The 18089-nt window shown below is 35.6% G+C and overlaps 1 protein-coding gene across 4 annotated transcripts in view; it reads right to left on the minus strand.

Moving 5' to 3' along the window:
- CRMP (Collapsin Response Mediator Protein) overlaps positions 1–18089 on the minus strand; it is a 104572-nt gene that overhangs the window by 84232 nt on the left and 2251 nt on the right. For all 4 annotated transcript variants that reach the window (XM_089096334.1, XM_089096331.1, XM_089096335.1 and 1 more), the window contains exons 2-3: positions 13899–13993; positions 3790–3863 (exon numbers count right to left, since the gene is read on the minus strand). In XM_089096334.1, coding sequence (XP_088952460.1) covers positions 3790–3863; positions 13899–13993 — 169 coding nt within the window. The remainder of the gene's footprint in view (positions 1–3789; positions 3864–13898; positions 13994–18089) is intronic.

Consider the following 18089-nt stretch of genomic DNA (forward strand, 5'->3'; position numbering starts at 1 on the left):
AGGAAACTTAGCAGTAAATGAGGGTATAGGGGAGGGTAATTTGCACTAAGGCTGGCTTGAATACAGCTATTTGAGCCTCAAGTACGCCTGTCTTCAGCATATTTTAAGTACGGTATCCTTCAACCCCCTCCCCACTAAAGTTTTACGTTGTGACCATAGATACACTTGAGCTGAAATGTTTTTCTTTTTCAGTCAGAATTTTTCGCCTTTTAGATACCAAAGTAAATGTTGGCTTTATCGGTTTTTTAAGGAAATTTCATGTTTACATCATGGCTCAACATATCAAAAATTCTAAAAAATTTATTTTTTAATAATATTTGTGACTAAGGCCCACAGCCATATTCTTTAATAAATTGGTAAAAATATATGAATTGTTTTTTTTAGAAAATCTATTGTACCTCACTTCTCCACAAACCCCGAAATAAAAATTACAATAACTCTATTAATTAGAATGGAAAATTTAAATAAAGCATAAATGATATTTATTGAATCCGCTCAACTTAAAGCAAGTTTAAAAGCTGCCAAATTAAGTATCCAGGTTATAATTTGGAAAGAGAGGTAATTCACCAAAAACATAGAAAAAACAGGCAAAATTACAAATAAATTGACGAACACATTTCACTATGATTTTGCCAGTCAATGTCAAAACTGAATATAACAGCCAAATTCTAAATATTACGCCAAATCTTAAATACAGACAAATATGTCTATTCGAAACTGAAAAGTATCAAAACGTAGTGTATGTACCTGACATCACCTGCTAGTAGTTCGGCAATTACGGTGCTTGAATGGGGTGTTTAAAATGGTGCTTGAATGGGGGTGTTTCAATTGAAATATTTTACAGACGAATTTATCCGGGCTTCTGGCGAAGGGGCGCCTACTTTCTACCACCTTATGTACATATCAGAACGCCATGTGCACCGCACAGTTCCACGACGCTTGGCACCTGGTGTACGCGATTTATGAAAGTGGGCACCCCTTGGCTTCTGATGCAAGTTTTTAATGAGGGGTGCATATTTTTTAGTTGTAAAAGGAATAGATGTATTCAAAGCTAATGGGTTAGAATCACACTAATAAATAAACAAGAAAATCTATGAAACATGAACAAAAATATGCATGCCATTTTATCTTGGTTTTGTTTTCGGTAAAATCTTATTTATTACAAAATAAACAAACAAGATAAAACACGGTACAAAAACAAACAAGATAAAAATAAGTTTTTGATTCATAATGATAAACTTCCAAGCTTGACGTTTTTGCAGTTAAAATAGGGATTGAAAGCAATCTTACTCCCACACCCCGAATAAAAGAGCTCTCATCCCAGAAAATCAGGGCCGCACCATATACCAGCTAAATTAGCATCTCTGTAGACATAGCAAAATACAAACAGGTTCTTGTTACTACTTCTAGCAACACATTTTGGGACCAAGGCGACCCGAGATCAACACAGCTGCGGACGCTCCTCCTCTACCCCGATCTATTCAAAACTTCAATCCCTACCCCTTCTCATGAAGCTCCAATTTGCTTTAAATCCTTTCTGATGACATCTTCCCACGACCGCACGGGGACGACCTGCTTCTTGTTTGGTCACCATCTTTCGGCAACCTATCATTCTTAATCGGTAAAATATGGCCCAGCCGTCTTAAACTTTCTTTTATGCTAGCCCTGAAAATCTGAATCAACCCATTTTTGCACCCTGGGCCCTCAAAACCTGCGAAATTCGCTTTGCTAACATTTCATCTAGGACATTCAAATCATCTACATAATATAAGTCTAAGACATTTTTACCTTCCAGTTGATACCATATTCCCTCATAGTCTTTGCCGAGTTCCATTGGACAAAGTTTATATGAAAATCCATGTAACCGGCTGGGACATAACCCAGGGAAACTCCTGAATCCACACCGAACAAACAACTAACCTCACTTCTTACCTTAATCGCCGCAATATGACTCTCGTCCATACCACTAATCACTTTCATATACTCATCCAGTATACCATTCGAAGGATGGAACCTCTCACTAAAGATTTTCTTTATCAGCTGAACCCAATGCCTGTTCATAATCTATAAAATCAAGGACTAAAGGGACTTGGTGATTCAGATATTTCTTAATTATTATTCTAAGAGTGAACATTTGGTCGACACAGGTCCTACCTTAGTAAAAGCACATAGGTCTTCTCGTAAAACTTGATCTATGGTACAGTATCTTTTAGTCTAAGAAGTATCATCATACTAAGTAATTTGCTTCCTAAACAAATCAAACTAATGGCTCTATAAATACCACAGTCATTTTTTCCAAATACCACACTCATTTCAAAAAATTATTTACCGCGCTACCAGCGCCTAAGGCCATATTGTTTTTCAATCCTTTTTACTGTCTCTAATTTCTTGAAAAACAATAACTTACTTTACTTCCAGCGTCGAAAAATTTTCTCGTTTTTCCATTTCCTATAAAATTTATCACAGCTTAACATATTCTTGAAATGTTCTGCACAAGCACTTCCCTTATCAGTAATTCACTGGGGCCTATAACCTAGACAAGTCCAGACTGACTGCTTCCTCCCAGTTTTTTAGCATGCTAACACAATATTTTACTATTATACCGTTTGACCGTATCTCCAGATCCTTTGCAACAATTTTTTGAGCGGCCTCTGTTTCGCATTTCTCTAATTCACACCTTAATGCCTTTTCTACTCTCCTTACTGTCCTCTTATTCCTGGAAGATCTATCATAAAAATATCTTGAACAAAACCATTCTCTCCTCTTAACTAGCGTAAAAAATTTCTACTAATACTTCTAAATTTTCAAATTCTAAACTACCCAAACTACCCAATTTTATATTCAACTGTTCTTGGAAAGTTCTTTTTAAATTCCTAACCTGGAATCTATCAACTTCATAACTAACGGGAAGATGAATTACCCTTCCCAAATTTAAGCTTTAAATTAATTCTAGCCATTAAAAAATGTGTTTTTTATTTTTAAGACCAAAAAAAGCAATCCTATACACCCTGGTATCTTGCATCGATCCTGTAAGTCTTCGATATACAATGACACAATTAATATGGTTGGTACTAGTTCTACCAATTTGGGCATTTAAGCCCACTAATAAAAATACCACATTTCTACCCATGATCTCGTCCATTTGTTCCAACAATTGTCTGTAAAAGTTCTCTGAGTTGTCAATGTTAGTCAGTCCTACAGCTGTATCACAGTTCATATAATTATCCAGTATGATCATTCCCTATCTCACCCATTATAAAAACCCGGACCGGGGTGCGAGTGCTCCAGAGAACGTAGAAACATAAGCGGCGTCAGATCTTTTCACGGGTAGACAAGTCAGACGCGTAACAATCGGAAACAAGTGGAAACCCGCTATTACGAATAATGCACTTTACGCGAAACAATCGGAAACAAGTGGAAACCCGCTATTAATAACTGCACGAAGAAGTGGGAGGAGCTTTTTGTTCGCACTGAGAACGAAGACCAGAAATGATCTGCGATAAGCTTACTGGATAATTATATGAACTGTGAGCTGTATATACTACTATGACTCATCCCTAGCACGATACTATACTAAATTTTTCACGGATACTAAAGATTGTTGAACGGCTTATGTATTTTCGTCTTCCAATGGGAAACAAATCATACGCAAAACGTACATCATGACCAGAAATAATTCCATTTATCATATCCACCTTTTTCAGGGGCCATTCATTTACTGAAAATCAAGAGTAGACTATCCCTTATACTCAAGTGACATTCCTGATCAAAAGACTTGAGAATTCTTACCTGGAAAAACATAGCGTCCTCTGGCATCGATTAGACGCGCACCACCAGGGATGATCAAATTATTTCCAACTTGCCTGGAAAACAAAGCGTTTTAAATCTTTTATTTCCTCTAACTAATGTCACATCCGGTCCGCTATAATCCAATTAGACACAGTTTGATTGCAGCAGTTTTGACAGAAGACTAATTTGGCAGAAGCAAGCCAGATGAGGCGTTTTAGAAAAAAATTGACTTTTTCTTATGTGGTAAATTACACTACTTTGAATGAATAAAAGGGAGAAGCAATTTAATGGAGTCAAATTACAAAATTTTAGGGGGGGAGGGGCAAAATGTATTTTTCAAAAGCTAGGGGAGTAGATTTTTCTTTTCAAATTATTCAATGAAAATACAAAACAAGGCATTTTTCAATGGATATACCCCCCCCCCAAATGTATCGTTCAAAATCTTTCCAAATCTACAGGGAGGAGGCTACAACAAAATCTGGAGGAGTAAATGCCCGCTTTCCCTAAAAACTAACACCACGGAAGGAAGTTGTTCTAAAATCAGACAGTAAGTCACTTGACAATATCATAATCTGATGCCTCAAAAGTATATTTTTTTTACCAAAATTTTTTTTTTTTTTTGGGAAGCTCATGTTCCTCAACGCCTCGCTCTTTACGCTAAAGTTTGACTTTCTTACAACTTTTTTTTTAACAATAAAAACTTTAGCGTAAAGAGCGAGGCGTTGAGGAGTGCACAGCCCCTTTCATATAAAGAAGTGGGGATTTGGGGGGCGGCAGCCCCCCAACTGCACCTCCTAATCCCGGTACGTTTTAAGGTTCGAACATTTGTCTCAGCCGCGTTAAATCGGTAGAAAACGTATTTTTTTTCAAATAATTTCTGCACGTTTTTGTACAGCTTATTACTTATTTAACTCTTTAGAAAACGTAGTTTTTTTCAAATAATTTAAAAAAGAAACTGAGTTTCTTTTTTAAACTTTAAATTCAGTATATAAAAAATTTTCTCTGACAGGGAATCGATCCCAGATCTTGTGCCTGACAGTCAGGAACAGCGACCATTGTACCACAGAGACACTTGTTATATTATTTTAGTCTCTCGCATCTATTTTTGACGCAAGGAAATCCCCACAAAACTTGAAATTTGGTTTTTGGAAAATAGGGAAGGAATGATCGGATTGAGCTGAAATTTTGAGAATAAGCTCCCAGGCCCCAGGAAAGCTTATACTCTAAATTTCACCCCGATCGAACAACGTTAAAGGGGGCTGTGGTGGATAAAATTAACATGGACTCTTATAGGAAAACGAGGTTTTTCGTAAATGTAAATTCGGGATTATTTTTTTCGGTCTGAAAATATCCAAAGGCCCTAAAAGGTCGAATTCCGCTTCGAATGAGTCCTCATTCACCCGGATCCATTGCCAACTGTAGCCTGTAGGCGTGGCTAATAAAAAAAGAAGAGAAATGAACATTAAGTGGCTATGTTGGTTTTTTGGAAAACAGGGAAGGAGTGATTGGATTGACCTGAAATTTCGAGGATAAGCTTCAATCGGACATTGAAGCTTCATTTCAGCCCAATCGGACAACATTAAAGGGGGGCTGTGGTCGGAGGGTCGAAACTTCCGGCCCACTTTTACCCATGAAGATAAAGTCGGAGGGGGGTGAAATTTTGCACGTTTCTTAGTTGGAGCTTGGGCTACAAAATCACCGCTGTCTCTCTGTGACCACTAGGACCGGAAATCGCTTAACATTGTGGTGGGTCGCCTCTTTAAAGAGGCACAAGTGTGCCTCCTTGATAAAAGTAAAAACATTTATATTTTTTCAGTAGTTTTTTTAGTAGTTTTTTTTCAGTATATTTTTTTAGTAGTTTGCAAATTATGTTCTGGCCTTGGGAAGGCATAGGGGGTTTTGAGCCCAACTTATGTTAATTTCTGCTCGTTTTGAGTTTGACTCGGTTATTTATTGTAATTTCTGTTCGTTTTGAGTTACATTTATTTATCAATGCTGATTTGATGCTGATTTGTTTCACGCTTGGTAGATTATTTGATTTTATTTTTGCTCATTTTTTGTTTAATGGAGTTCTTTACTTTTCTTTGAAAAAATTATTTTGTGGAAATTTTTTTTTTTAAATTAATTCATGAAGAGGACATCCATGAAGAAGTCTATCGATCTTTTTAGAAAGAACTTGTGCCCAGCTGTAACAAAATTTGGGCGGCGAAGGAAGAAAGGCAAAGAAGGAAGGAAGTTAAAATGGAGCATCATGAAGACAATAATAGCTAAAAGAAAAAACTGTTTCCGGTTGGTGTATGTTTCTCCAAAATTTGCTCAGAGATTTTCAAATAGAAGAACAATTCTAGTACCACAAAATCTGGTTCGAATGGAGCATAAATTTCTGATAAGTACGCTTAAACGTAAGATTAAATGCAAATACACAGAAACAATGGTATGAAATTATTATTTGGCATTTTTATTTCGATAAAATATAATGTTAGAAGTCAGATCGTTCCGCCATTTATTTCTTCGACATTTCTGAGCTCATCAAATTAAATCAAACATGGATACATTCACTACAACCCTTGCACATGCAAGAAAGAACACATAATTTACTGTTGCTCAGAAATAGGTTCATTCCTTCACAATCGAGAGGCAAACCACTCCCCTCTGTTCGAGCATGGCGCTGCGTAAGCCTAGATTCAAAACTTATGGATGTATGATTCGAAGGATATGGGAAGATATCTTTAAAAAAGAGTCAATTACTAGGCCAACGTATCCAAACTCTTGTTTGTTAAAAATTTAAATTTTTATTGGGGAGTGAGTCTTCGAATGATTCAAAGGGGTAGGAGAATTCTTCTTACTCTCTTCCGAATGCAGAGTGCTATGATCAGGACCCTTAAAAAGCTAGTAAGCCAAAACTACTACTACTACTACTACTAACAGCTCACTGCAGCACCAAGCCACCTGAGTCCAACGCAGCTGTGTACACTCCTCCATCGCAATCTATCCAAAACTTCTCTCTTTACATCCTCCCAAGAAGTTCAAGTTTCCTTTCAATCCATTCTTACGATCTCTTCCCACCCGTCGGGGAGGACCCACTTTTCGTTTGGCCTTAGATGGACGATCGAAAAGGACAATCTTTGGCAGATCCGCAAAACGTGTCCCAGCCATCTCAACCTTTTTCTCATTATAGCCTTAGAAAGCGGGAACCACATTTTTCATACAAGCACCAGGGTTGCCAGCCCTAGTGATTTATCACTATTTTTGGTGATTTTTATATTGCCTAAACAAAAAAATCACTAAATCCGCACATAAAACCCCTAGATCATTGAAGAAAATCACTAAATTAACAAAAAAATCCCTAAAATCTAGTGATTTTTTTTTACCGGGTGGCAACACTAACAGGCAGTCAGGCACTCAGTTACGGTAATTCACGAGGAGAAATGTTACACAGCCTAAATTTCACAAGAGACAGAAAAAACTGTGACAAAAAAATGTTTTTTAGGATTTTTGATTGTTGCTTGGTCCGTTTAGTGCAAGAGTTCCCTAAAATGTTTTCTTGACAATCGCTTATAAACATGGATAAGAACTTTATTACCTACGTCACAGGTTTTGAAGGTTGCCATGGAACTTTAGCCCGGATGCCATACAGACTACGGTCCTCTCAGTCAAAATGAATACCCCCTATCAAAAAGTTCGTGGTAACGAACTGTAAGTAAGGAGCGACCCGGCTCAATGGTAACCGAAACTCTAGAAAACGGGTTTTTGATACCAATAGATATATCAAAAGAATCAGATTTCAATGCTGATTTCAAATATATAACTTTCATCAAGTTTAGAGCTACCCATCAAAAGTTACGCGCCTGAGAAAATTTGGCTGATTTTCAAAAAAAGGGGGAAAGACCCCCTAAAAGTTATAGAACCTTAATGAAAATCACACCATCATATTCAGCGGATCAGAGAACCCTACTGGAGAGGTTTCAAGCTCCTATCTACAAAAATGTGGAATTTTACATTTTTTGTCAGAAGAAACATCACGGATGCGTGTTTATTTGTTTGTTTGTTTGTTTTTTTTTTGTTTTTTTTTTTCCCCAGGGGTTATCATATAAACCCAGTGGTCCTATAATAAAATGGGAGAACTAATTTGAAAGGAAAATAAAATTTCTATTTCCCTTTTTAATTGACCAAAAAAAATTGAGGGCAACTAGGCCCCCTCCCACGCTCATTTTTTTCCCAAAGTCACCCGATCAAAATTTTGAGATAGCCATTTTGTTCAGCATGGTCGAAAATATGATAAAAATGTCTTTTAGGATGACTTGATCCCCCAAAGTCCCCAGGGGGAGGGCTGAAAGTTATGAACTTTACTCAATGTTAACATATAGCATTGGTTATTGGGAAGTATACAGACTTTTTCAGAGGAGATTTTTTCTGGTAGGTGGGGGAAGGAGAGGGTCGGGGGCTATATGGAAGGATCTTTCCATGAAGGAAGTTTTCATGGGGGAAGGGACATTGCTATGAAGGGGGCGCCGGATTTCCCAGCATTATTAAAGAAAAAGATCAGGAATTAAATAAAAAAAAACAAGTTTTTCAACTGATCAACTGACTGTGATTAAGAGGTCATTTTTAAAGAACTGGAAAAAAAAATTCGAACTATAGTTTAAAGAGCAGGGTATTGACTAGGGGGCGAACCCCCTAATATACGTGTTAAAAATTTATGAATATAGAAGTTCGTTACGTAAGTTAATTCTAAGTTACGTATATTTATTACTAATAAAAACGTTCGTAAATAAAATTAAACAAGTTTCGAGAAAGCCATTTAACCAAATAATATGAAATTTTGTTTTAATTATTCATGTACGGTGAGCCAAAATCAAAACCTGCATCAATTCAAAAACGTTCAAAAATTAAATAAAAAAACAAGTTTTTTAAACTGAAAGTAAGGAGCGACATTAAAACTTAAAACGAACAGAAATTATTCCGTATATGAAAGGGGCTGTCCCCTCCTCAACGCCTCGCTCTTTACGCTAAAGTTTGACTCTGTCTCACAACTTTATTTTTTAAAACAATAAAAAACTTTAGCGTAAAGAGCGAGGCGTTGAGGAGGGGACAGCCCCTTTCATATACGGAATAATTTCTGTTCGTTTTAAGTTTTAATGTCGCTCCTTACTTTCAGTTTAAAAAACTTGTTTTTTTTATTTAATCCTACCCATAAGGTCGGCTGAATTCATTTTTAGTGGGAAGCCATATCCAAAGGTACAGGCGGAAAATCTTTTTGGGCGAAAGGGAACACTGGTATGCATTGCTTTACTTTAAAACAGTCTGAAATAATTAAAAGCAGATTATCTCAAATAATTGTCGACGATGGCTTTAATAGCATTATCTTGTGTCACAATTTATACAGCTGGAAAACTTCCTTTGGGATTTCCAAGATACTGGAAGTAATTATTTTTTGCAACTTAGCTGTCTTTTTATACCGAATGTTTTGTGTTTATAGGACTAATGACGCTGGGAGTACCTGGCAAATAGGTCATGCAGAACAGTCACGGAAAAAAAAATACCATATATAGGCTATAAAATGGAGTAGATGCATTTTAAAATTTTGTAGGGTTAAATGAGGGGACGCATACTCTGCACCACGTGATGTGCATTTTGAAGCAACCCTTACTCTGCCAAGCGTGGTACACTTCCGCTATGCCATACTACCTTGCGTATCGCATGATACTCTTCTTACCACGCGTGGCACCCTCCAGCAGCGCATGGGGAACACCAACTGGTGTATACGATTTTTAAAAGTGTGTAGCCTTTTGATGTTCACTGACTGTAAATAGGAAACACACGGAAATTGAATACTTACAAATGGGTTGTTTGTTTCTCACTTAATGCATAAATTCATGATGCAAAATTGGGATTTAAAGCGTAACATAAACAGGTAGGCGATAAACACATGAATGAATACAATACATTTTTTTTAAGGCTTGTCAAGATACCAAATGGATGCTTTGATGTCCTGTTCTCACGATCGTATCACAGAAATTTATTCATTTAGGCAAGTTTCATAGAGTTTTGTGTAAAAATTCACAATTTCTATCAGTTTTTTTTTTGCATAGCACTCACAGTTTTAAGCAATAAGTCGTTTAAAATGTTTTATTGTACTTGTGTCTTATTAAATAAAAAAAAAAGTTTTTTTAACTGAAAGTAAGGAACGACGTTAAAACTTAAAACGAACAGAAATTATTCCGTATATGAAAGGGGTTGTCCCCTCCTCAACGCCTCGCTCTTTACGCTAAAGTTTTTTATTGTTTAAAAAAAATAAAGAGTTGTGAGAAAGTCAAACTTTAGCGTAATGAGAGAGGCGTTGAGGAGGGGACAGCCCCTTTCATATACGGAATAATTTGACAACATTTGACAGTAATAAAAGACAACAGGAATTCTCGAATGCTAGGTTCGAAAATCTAACTAGTTCTTCCGGCATCTATAGTTTTTTTCTTTTTTTTTTTTTTTTTTTGCATCACTAAACTTTTTAATTCAATAGACAAAACTGTATCAGAAAAACTCTATCAAAATACTAAAATTCAGCACATCTTTTATCTCCTACTCGAGGAGGCACCCACTTTCACAAATCCAAACATCCAAAACAGCCAGATTTCGCCAAAAAAGCAACTAAAAAAACTTTGCCAAATTCCAAAGAATATAGCCACCAATTCCGGTTTTTCCTCTTTCAATCAGTCTCGAATTTTACTGCCCCTAGCTATAGATGCACATAGGGTAGACACTTACGGGTGAATAAAATTATTCTTTCCTGAGGTACGGGGAAGGGGCATACAAACATAAAAAAGGGGTCTTTCAGGTCACAATTTTACGCGGGAGAGGTTTCGAGAAATTTTTGAGGGGACCTCCCCCTACTCCACTAGCTGAAGGTGTCCTAAGCAGTTGCTTAATTTTAATTAATGACTAGGCTGGTTTTATAAATTTTAATAGTTAGTTGTGAATTAGTATGACTTGCAAGTTCTGCAACAAGCGCCTTTTTTAGATGTATCAGAACTGAATTTGCTTTACAGAACATGTTATGAGAAATGGAACATTGCAAGAATTTGTAAAGTTCATCTTAACGGTAGGTTGTCAAATAGAAAATGTGAATGGCTAATTTCGTAAACACGTCGTTGTACTGCTCCTCTAGGAATTTAGGCCAATTCAAACGCCGGAACAAATAGGAAGAGATTCAGATCAAACTTCACAAGCAAATAAACAGATGTAATTCAAGTACACGACAATCAAGTGGGACATTCAAATCAGTAAACATTTGCAATTCAAGACTAAAACTTATCACGTACGTGAGTATTTACTTATGGTTGGCAGGTAAACGTTTGTAAAACATTCTGGATAATGTAAAAAATTGTTGGAAAAATCTGAAGACTACGGGAAGGGCGTCATCCCCTCCCGGCCCTCACTGCGCATTTGTCTGTTTACAGGCGTTTTATAGTAGAGTAAAAAATTATGAAATGTAATTTTATTAAAGAAGAGTTGCTTACTTTTATTGAATAGGGGTTGTTTATACAAGAAAGGTTTAATTTAGGGAGCTAAGAATGTGCGAAATGACCTTCATAAAGTTCGAAAGTTCTTTTAAAAAAAAAAAAAAACACGAAGTTCTTTTTTAAAGACTATTTTGTTTTAATGAAATTAGAAGGTAGAACCTATTTTCAAAAAATCAAAGCTTTCAAAAACCTTGGAAGTAAAATAAGGATGGAACAAGGATCGAACTAGTCGACTGTACTGGCCAAGTTCGGGGGGATGGTTTATCCATTTAAGTAAATAGCGACGAAGACCACACTGCCTTTCCATCATAAATAACAAGTAGAACAATAGGTAAATTTTGGTACTTTTGTACAAAGCGGTAAGCACGTGAGAAGTGAAGTTTCGTTAATGTTAATGAAATAAAACAAAATAGGATGAAAATATAATAGTCTTTGAACAAAATTGGGCTATATATTTGCACATTAGGGGGGGGGGGGTAAAGCATAGAATATATTAAATACGTAACCTAACCTAACCCAACCTTTTATTCCCCCTAAACTCCAAAAAATTAAAGTTTAAATATAGTTCCCGCAGTAAGAAACCATTTATTTATACCTCACAAGGCAGCGGGAACCTGTTTTCATATAGCTCTTTACAGTTGTCACGCGCTTACCGCTTTCTACAAAAGTACCGAAATTTTTTATATAAGACAGTGGAATGCAACTTTAAATGAATATTTCGACCCAATATCCAAGGGCCGTCCTCAGCAAAACAAATGAAGAAAAAACGAATATAAAAGAACTCACATTAAAATACAAGGTTTAAAGCTAAAATATTTTCAAAACGGTCCTAGCATCATTACTTCAAGGAAGTTCAACCAGGACTGGTACATTAAAACGAAGTGAAAAAAGACAATTCATTCAAATGGAATAAAAAACATTTACAAACAAGCTCTTACAGCTAATATTGCCTTTTTGGCAGCCTGCCTAGAGTTTTTTTTTTGGTAAATCCCATTTTGCGGGCCTCTCTAAAGAAGTCCAACAAGAGATGCTACAGTCTAACGAAAGAGACGCTAGGAAAAACCCGTTTTTACAAGATGATTCAAGACACCTCTGAGAGAAATACTTTGTATAGCGTGGTTTTAAGATATTTAAGTGTTGTTTTTTGGAGTATAGATGGGGAAAAGGTACATAGGTTAGGTTAGGTTACGTATTTCACTAGCATCAACCAAACTTGACTTTTTAGAGAGGCCCGCAAAATGGGATAGTACCATTTTTTTAGTATTTAAGTTTGGGGAAAGGTCGCAATACGCTGCCGACTCGTTAAAGAATTACCTTTTCCGGCCAGTTTATATTCGTTTCTTTTAAGACGAGGAAACCTTTTTAAGGAATCTTCTTTTGACAGAAAAAGAGGACACACATACTTGCACGGAGAGGGGGGTAGCAGAGAAATATGAACAAGGATGAACAATTTTTTTGACAGAACACTGTAAACATGGACAGAGAAATTTGTTGAAAGCTTTGAATAAAATCAAAATTTGAGCTTTCTTTGGGCCCTCAAACGCCCTTCAAACTTTTATCACTGATTAAAAGTAATCCAAGGACCATTCACTTACATAGGAGCTCTATTTCTCTTGACGTTTAAAATTACTTTTTTACCTTCGTATTTCTCTTATATACAATATAAAGAAAAAAATGGACACGCTTGCAGAGAGAGAGAGAGAGAGAGAGAGAGAGAGAGAGAGAGAGAGAGAGAGAGAGAGAGAGAGAGAGAGAGAAAAGGAGAGAGAGAGAGAGAAAGATAGAGAGAGAGTTTACCCATTTCAGAGTTTTCTGGCATAACTTTAGCCTACTATAATACTGCAAAGGAGGCGTTGACTTTTAAGAATCACGTGCACCAGGTGATGAGTGTCAAGAGCACTGTAGGCCTATATAAATAATAGTATATAGAATGTATATAAATGATAAATATTTACATACAGTGGTCAAGAGTGATAGAAATGTGCCAAGCATTGAGGGAACTGTGCCATGCGTCGATGACAAGTGGCACACGTGGCGCTACACCAGGGGAAGGAAAATGGACGACCTCTCGAATAATACTTTTCAGATTTGTGGTCCTACATTGACACTTTCTCTAGTTTGCCTTACTAGCTATGTTTAATTTGGTACTTGTCTGTTATAGCGACCACCGAGGCGACCACACTCAAGAAGTGAAGTTAGGTTAATCATAATGAAATATACCAAAATATGGTGAAATACCAAAATTATATATACTTTAATAACAAAATTATGGAAACTACAACAGAGAATTATGGAAAGCAGGCCGCCCAGAACACAATATATTAAAAACCTAACCAAACCAACTCTATATATTAAATTTTTAATTAAATTATACTTGCATTGTAGTTTTTCTCACTGAGGCTAAGCTAATTATCTCCGAATGCAGACAGAGAAACTGGTTTTACTCAGATTAAGAACTTGAGTGTGGTCACTATAATAGACAAGTTATTCGCATTCATAAAAACAGTAAGTCTGTTATTCGCATTTCAAACAGTATCCTCATGCTTCAAGAGACTTCAAGAGAAAACATGGAATTTAATATGCTGAACTTACCTGATAATTCCATCTTCTACGTAAATGTCAACGTCTTGGACACTGTCAGAATTGATCACTTTACCATTCTTTATAATAAGCCGATTCTGTGCGCTCTAGAAAATTGTTTTTGTTAATACTCTACCAAAAGTGATTAGCAGTAATACTTGCCAATAGGCTATAGCATGCATATATAATAATAAGTAATAAACTGTATTTTTGAATGGCATACAGTTTTTTACTATTATTTTTCTTAACTGTTTTTGTTAATACTCTATCTAAACTGAATAGCAGAAGTACTTACCAATAGGCTATACCATGCACATATTAATAAGTAGTAAACTGTATTTTGGAATGGTGTACAAATTTTGTATTTTTTTTTATGTTTACTATTATTTTTTAACTGTTTTTATTAATACTCTAATTAAACTGATGTACTTGTCGGTTAGCTGGAACACACGTAACAAGAACCGCATATAGAATCTCAAAGATCCTAATGGAAAACAGGTTTCCTCTGCCTAGTGAGGTAGGCCTATTCCTCACTCTGTGAAAAATATTTAAACTTTAGTTTTTTGGGGGTTCAAGGGGCAAAAAAGGTATCTACGTAAGGTTACGTATTTAATATATGCTATTCTTTACCCCCCCCCCTAATGGGCAAAGAATATAGCCCAGGTTTGTTTCTAAACTATTATTTTTTCATCGTATTTTATTTTATTTCATTAGCATTAACCAAACTTCACTTCTTGCGTGTGTTCGAGCAAACCGATAAGTACCTAAACTGAATAGCAGAAGTACTTGTCAATAGACTATATCATGCACATATTAAAAAGTAATAAACTGTATTGGAACTTAGGCATTATAACTAAACCAGCGCTATAGACTGTACAAGAAAACCAGACACGAAAGCAGACAAACGGGTATTTGCTAGATAAATTGATAGCCAAGCGTGGTTTCTCAATGAGTTTACAATATTTAAACGATTGTTTTTGGGGTTTAGGGGGGAAGGTACCTAGGTTAGGTTACGTATTTAGTATATGATATACTTTAACCCCCTACCCCCCCCCTACCCCCTAATGTGCATATATATAGCCCAAATTTGTTTCTAAACTATTATATATTCATCCTATTTTATTTTATTTCATTAGCATTAAGCAAACTTGACTTTTTCGTGTATAGCGCTGGATTAGATATAATGCATAAGTACCACTGTATTTTTGAACGGCATACAAATTTTGTATTTCTTTTATATGATTTTTTATAAATAAAATATTTAAGGTAGAAGAGAAGCCTGTGCAGCTGTGCTTCACAGCTGCACAGCCTGTGAAGCTTCACAGCCTGTGCAGCTGTGCTGGCCTATAGTAGCATAGGTAGTAGTATAAAAATAAGCAAAGAATAGGATAAAATAAACAAAGCAATCTTTCCATTATAAATATAAGAAAATTTGAAAAATAAAACAATGGGATATGTTTATTGATGATGGTGAGAAAATATGGTCGTCATGGGAAAATAACAGTTTATGCGGGCACCTCCCCCCTCCAACCATCACTACCAAAATAATAGTAAACAGAATACTGTTCATTTTTAGACTGGAGGGAATGCAAGACAATCTAATCAAGACAACAATAATAAAATTACACATATAAGTTAGTAAAAGAGTGTAGAACAATTATAGCCTATAGACTATATATATATTAACAATACGGAGTTACTTTATCCTAAATAAAATTGAACATAGTATTATACAAATTTAAAACATGTGATGAATTGGAAAGGTAACAATGGAATATAAAGAAATTAAAATAATAAAAGTATAATCTAAAAAAATATTACAAGAATAATCTAAATAGGCTAAGAAAAAAATCAGTTTGACACCACAACCGCCCCCCCCCCCAAAGAGGCAGTGCCCAGGGACAGCCGTCACCCCTAGCTACGCCACTGTAGCAATAAGACTTTACTAAATGAATGATATAAGTGCAATTTCCTGGTTTGTAGCAATAGCTATTGGGGCCCACAAATGGATACACCACATGGCTCCAAAAGATCTAGCCCAGCCACTTGGAGCAATAGCCGTAATTAAAACAAAATTTCAGTTTAGTAACGGCATCAGTTTAGTCTCCCACTTTCCGGAAGGACTTGACTTAATTTACATAATAAACAAAAATATAAACTATTACAGATATAAATCACTACGCTATGGAAAAACTTAAATTTTTTTTAACGCGTAGCGATTAACTAAATAAACATTCCTAAAGGCATCCTAAATTAATAATAATAATATTAAAAAAAAACTACATAAATATTTCTAGAAACATCCTAGACTAATTAAAATAATAATATAAAAGGAAAAAAGTAAAAAAAATCACCTTCTCTTAAAGGAGACACTATAAATTTATGGAAACTACTTTAAACCATTCTAAAATACTTACTTATGTCATTCTTAAATGCATACTGCTTCATTATACGCTCCCTCCTCCTCAAAGGGCAAATATAATGAGGAGAAAAGCCCATACTTATGTCATTCTTAAATACATATTGCTTCATTATACCCTCCCTCCTCTTTAAAGGGCAAATATAAGGAGGAGAAAAGCCCATACTTATGTTATTCTTAAATGCATACTGCTTCATTATACCCTCCCTCCTCCTTAAAGGGCAAATATAAGGTGGAGAAAAGCCCATACTTATGTAATTCTTAAATGTATACTGCTTCATTATACCCTCCCTCCTCCTTAAAGGACAAATCTAAGGAGGAGAAAAGCCCATGCTTATGTCATTCTTATATGCATACTGCTTCATTATACCCTCCCTCCTCCTTAAAGGGCAAATATAAGGAGGAGAAAAGCCCATACTTATGTCATTCTTAAATGCATACTGCTTCAATATACCCTCCCTCCTCCTTAAAGGGCGAATATAAGGAGGAGAAAAAACCCATACTTATGTCATTATTAAACGCATACTGCTTCATTATACCCTCCCTCCTCCTTAAAGGGCAAATATTAGGAGTAGAAAAGCCCATACTTATGTCATTCTTATATGCATAATGCTTCATTATACCCCCCTCCTCCTTAAAGGGCAAATATACAACCCAAATTCTATACAATAAGTGAAACAGTCCACGTTTAGGAATAATATAAGCAAGTATTTTAGAATGTTAATAGTACTTTCCAAAATTTCAGCGTTTCTTTCTGGAGAGGGGAAGCACTGGGTAAATATCGATCAGTTCACATTATTAACCTACAAATAAAGTAAAGATACCACTAGATGCAATTTTTTATGTTTTTATGAATATAGTAATTGCTTTTCTCGCAAGTTCAGCTTTAAGCCTTTTTTTAAACCCTTGAATATGATAATTTCTTTCTATTTTTTTTTGGCGTGAAAAGGGTTAAAACATTGGTATCAAACTTACTATTTCATTAAAAAATCCATTTGGTTAAAGTTAGATAATCTACAAGCCTTGATTTGTCAAAATTAAGTTGGATACAAAATGTATACTGCTTCATTATACCCTCCCTCCTCCTTAAAGGACAAATCTAAGGAGGAGAAAAGCCCATGCTTATGTCATTCTTATATGCATACTGCTTCATTATACCCTCCCTCCTCCTTAAAGGGCAAATATAAGGAGGAGAAAAGCCCATACTTATGTCATTCTTAAACGCAAACTGCTTCATTATACCCTCCCTCCTCCTTAAAGGGCAAATATGAGGAGGAGAAAAGCCCATACTTATGTCATTCTTATATGCATACTGCTTCATTATACCCCCCTCCTTAAAGGGCAAATATACAACCCAAATTCTATACAATAAGTGAAACAGTCCACGTTTAGGAATAATATAAGCAAGTATTTTAGAATGTTAATAGTACTTTCCAAAATTTCAGCGTTTCTTTCTGGAGAGGGGAAGCACTGGGTAAATATCGATCAGTTCACATTATTAACCTACAAATAAAGTAAAGATACCACTAGATGCAATTTTTTTATGTTTTTATGAATATAGTAATTGCTTTTCTCGCAAGTTCAGCTTTAAGCCTTTTTTTAAACCCTTGAATATGATAATTTCTTTCTATGTTTTTTTGGCATGAAAAGGGTTAAAACATTGGTTTCAAACTTAATATTTCATTATAAAATCCATTTGGTTAAAGTTAGATAATCTACAAGCCTTGATTTGTCAAAATTAAGTTGGATACAAAAATTCAAAAAAAAATTTTCACCTGCCATGT

This window comes from Artemia sp. Qi Xiang Cuo, chromosome 11 (genome assembly GCF_049724085.1).
Source record: "Artemia sp. Qi Xiang Cuo chromosome 11, ASM4972408v1, whole genome shotgun sequence".
Lineage (NCBI taxonomy): Eukaryota > Metazoa > Arthropoda > Branchiopoda > Anostraca > Artemiidae > Artemia > Artemia sp. Qi Xiang Cuo.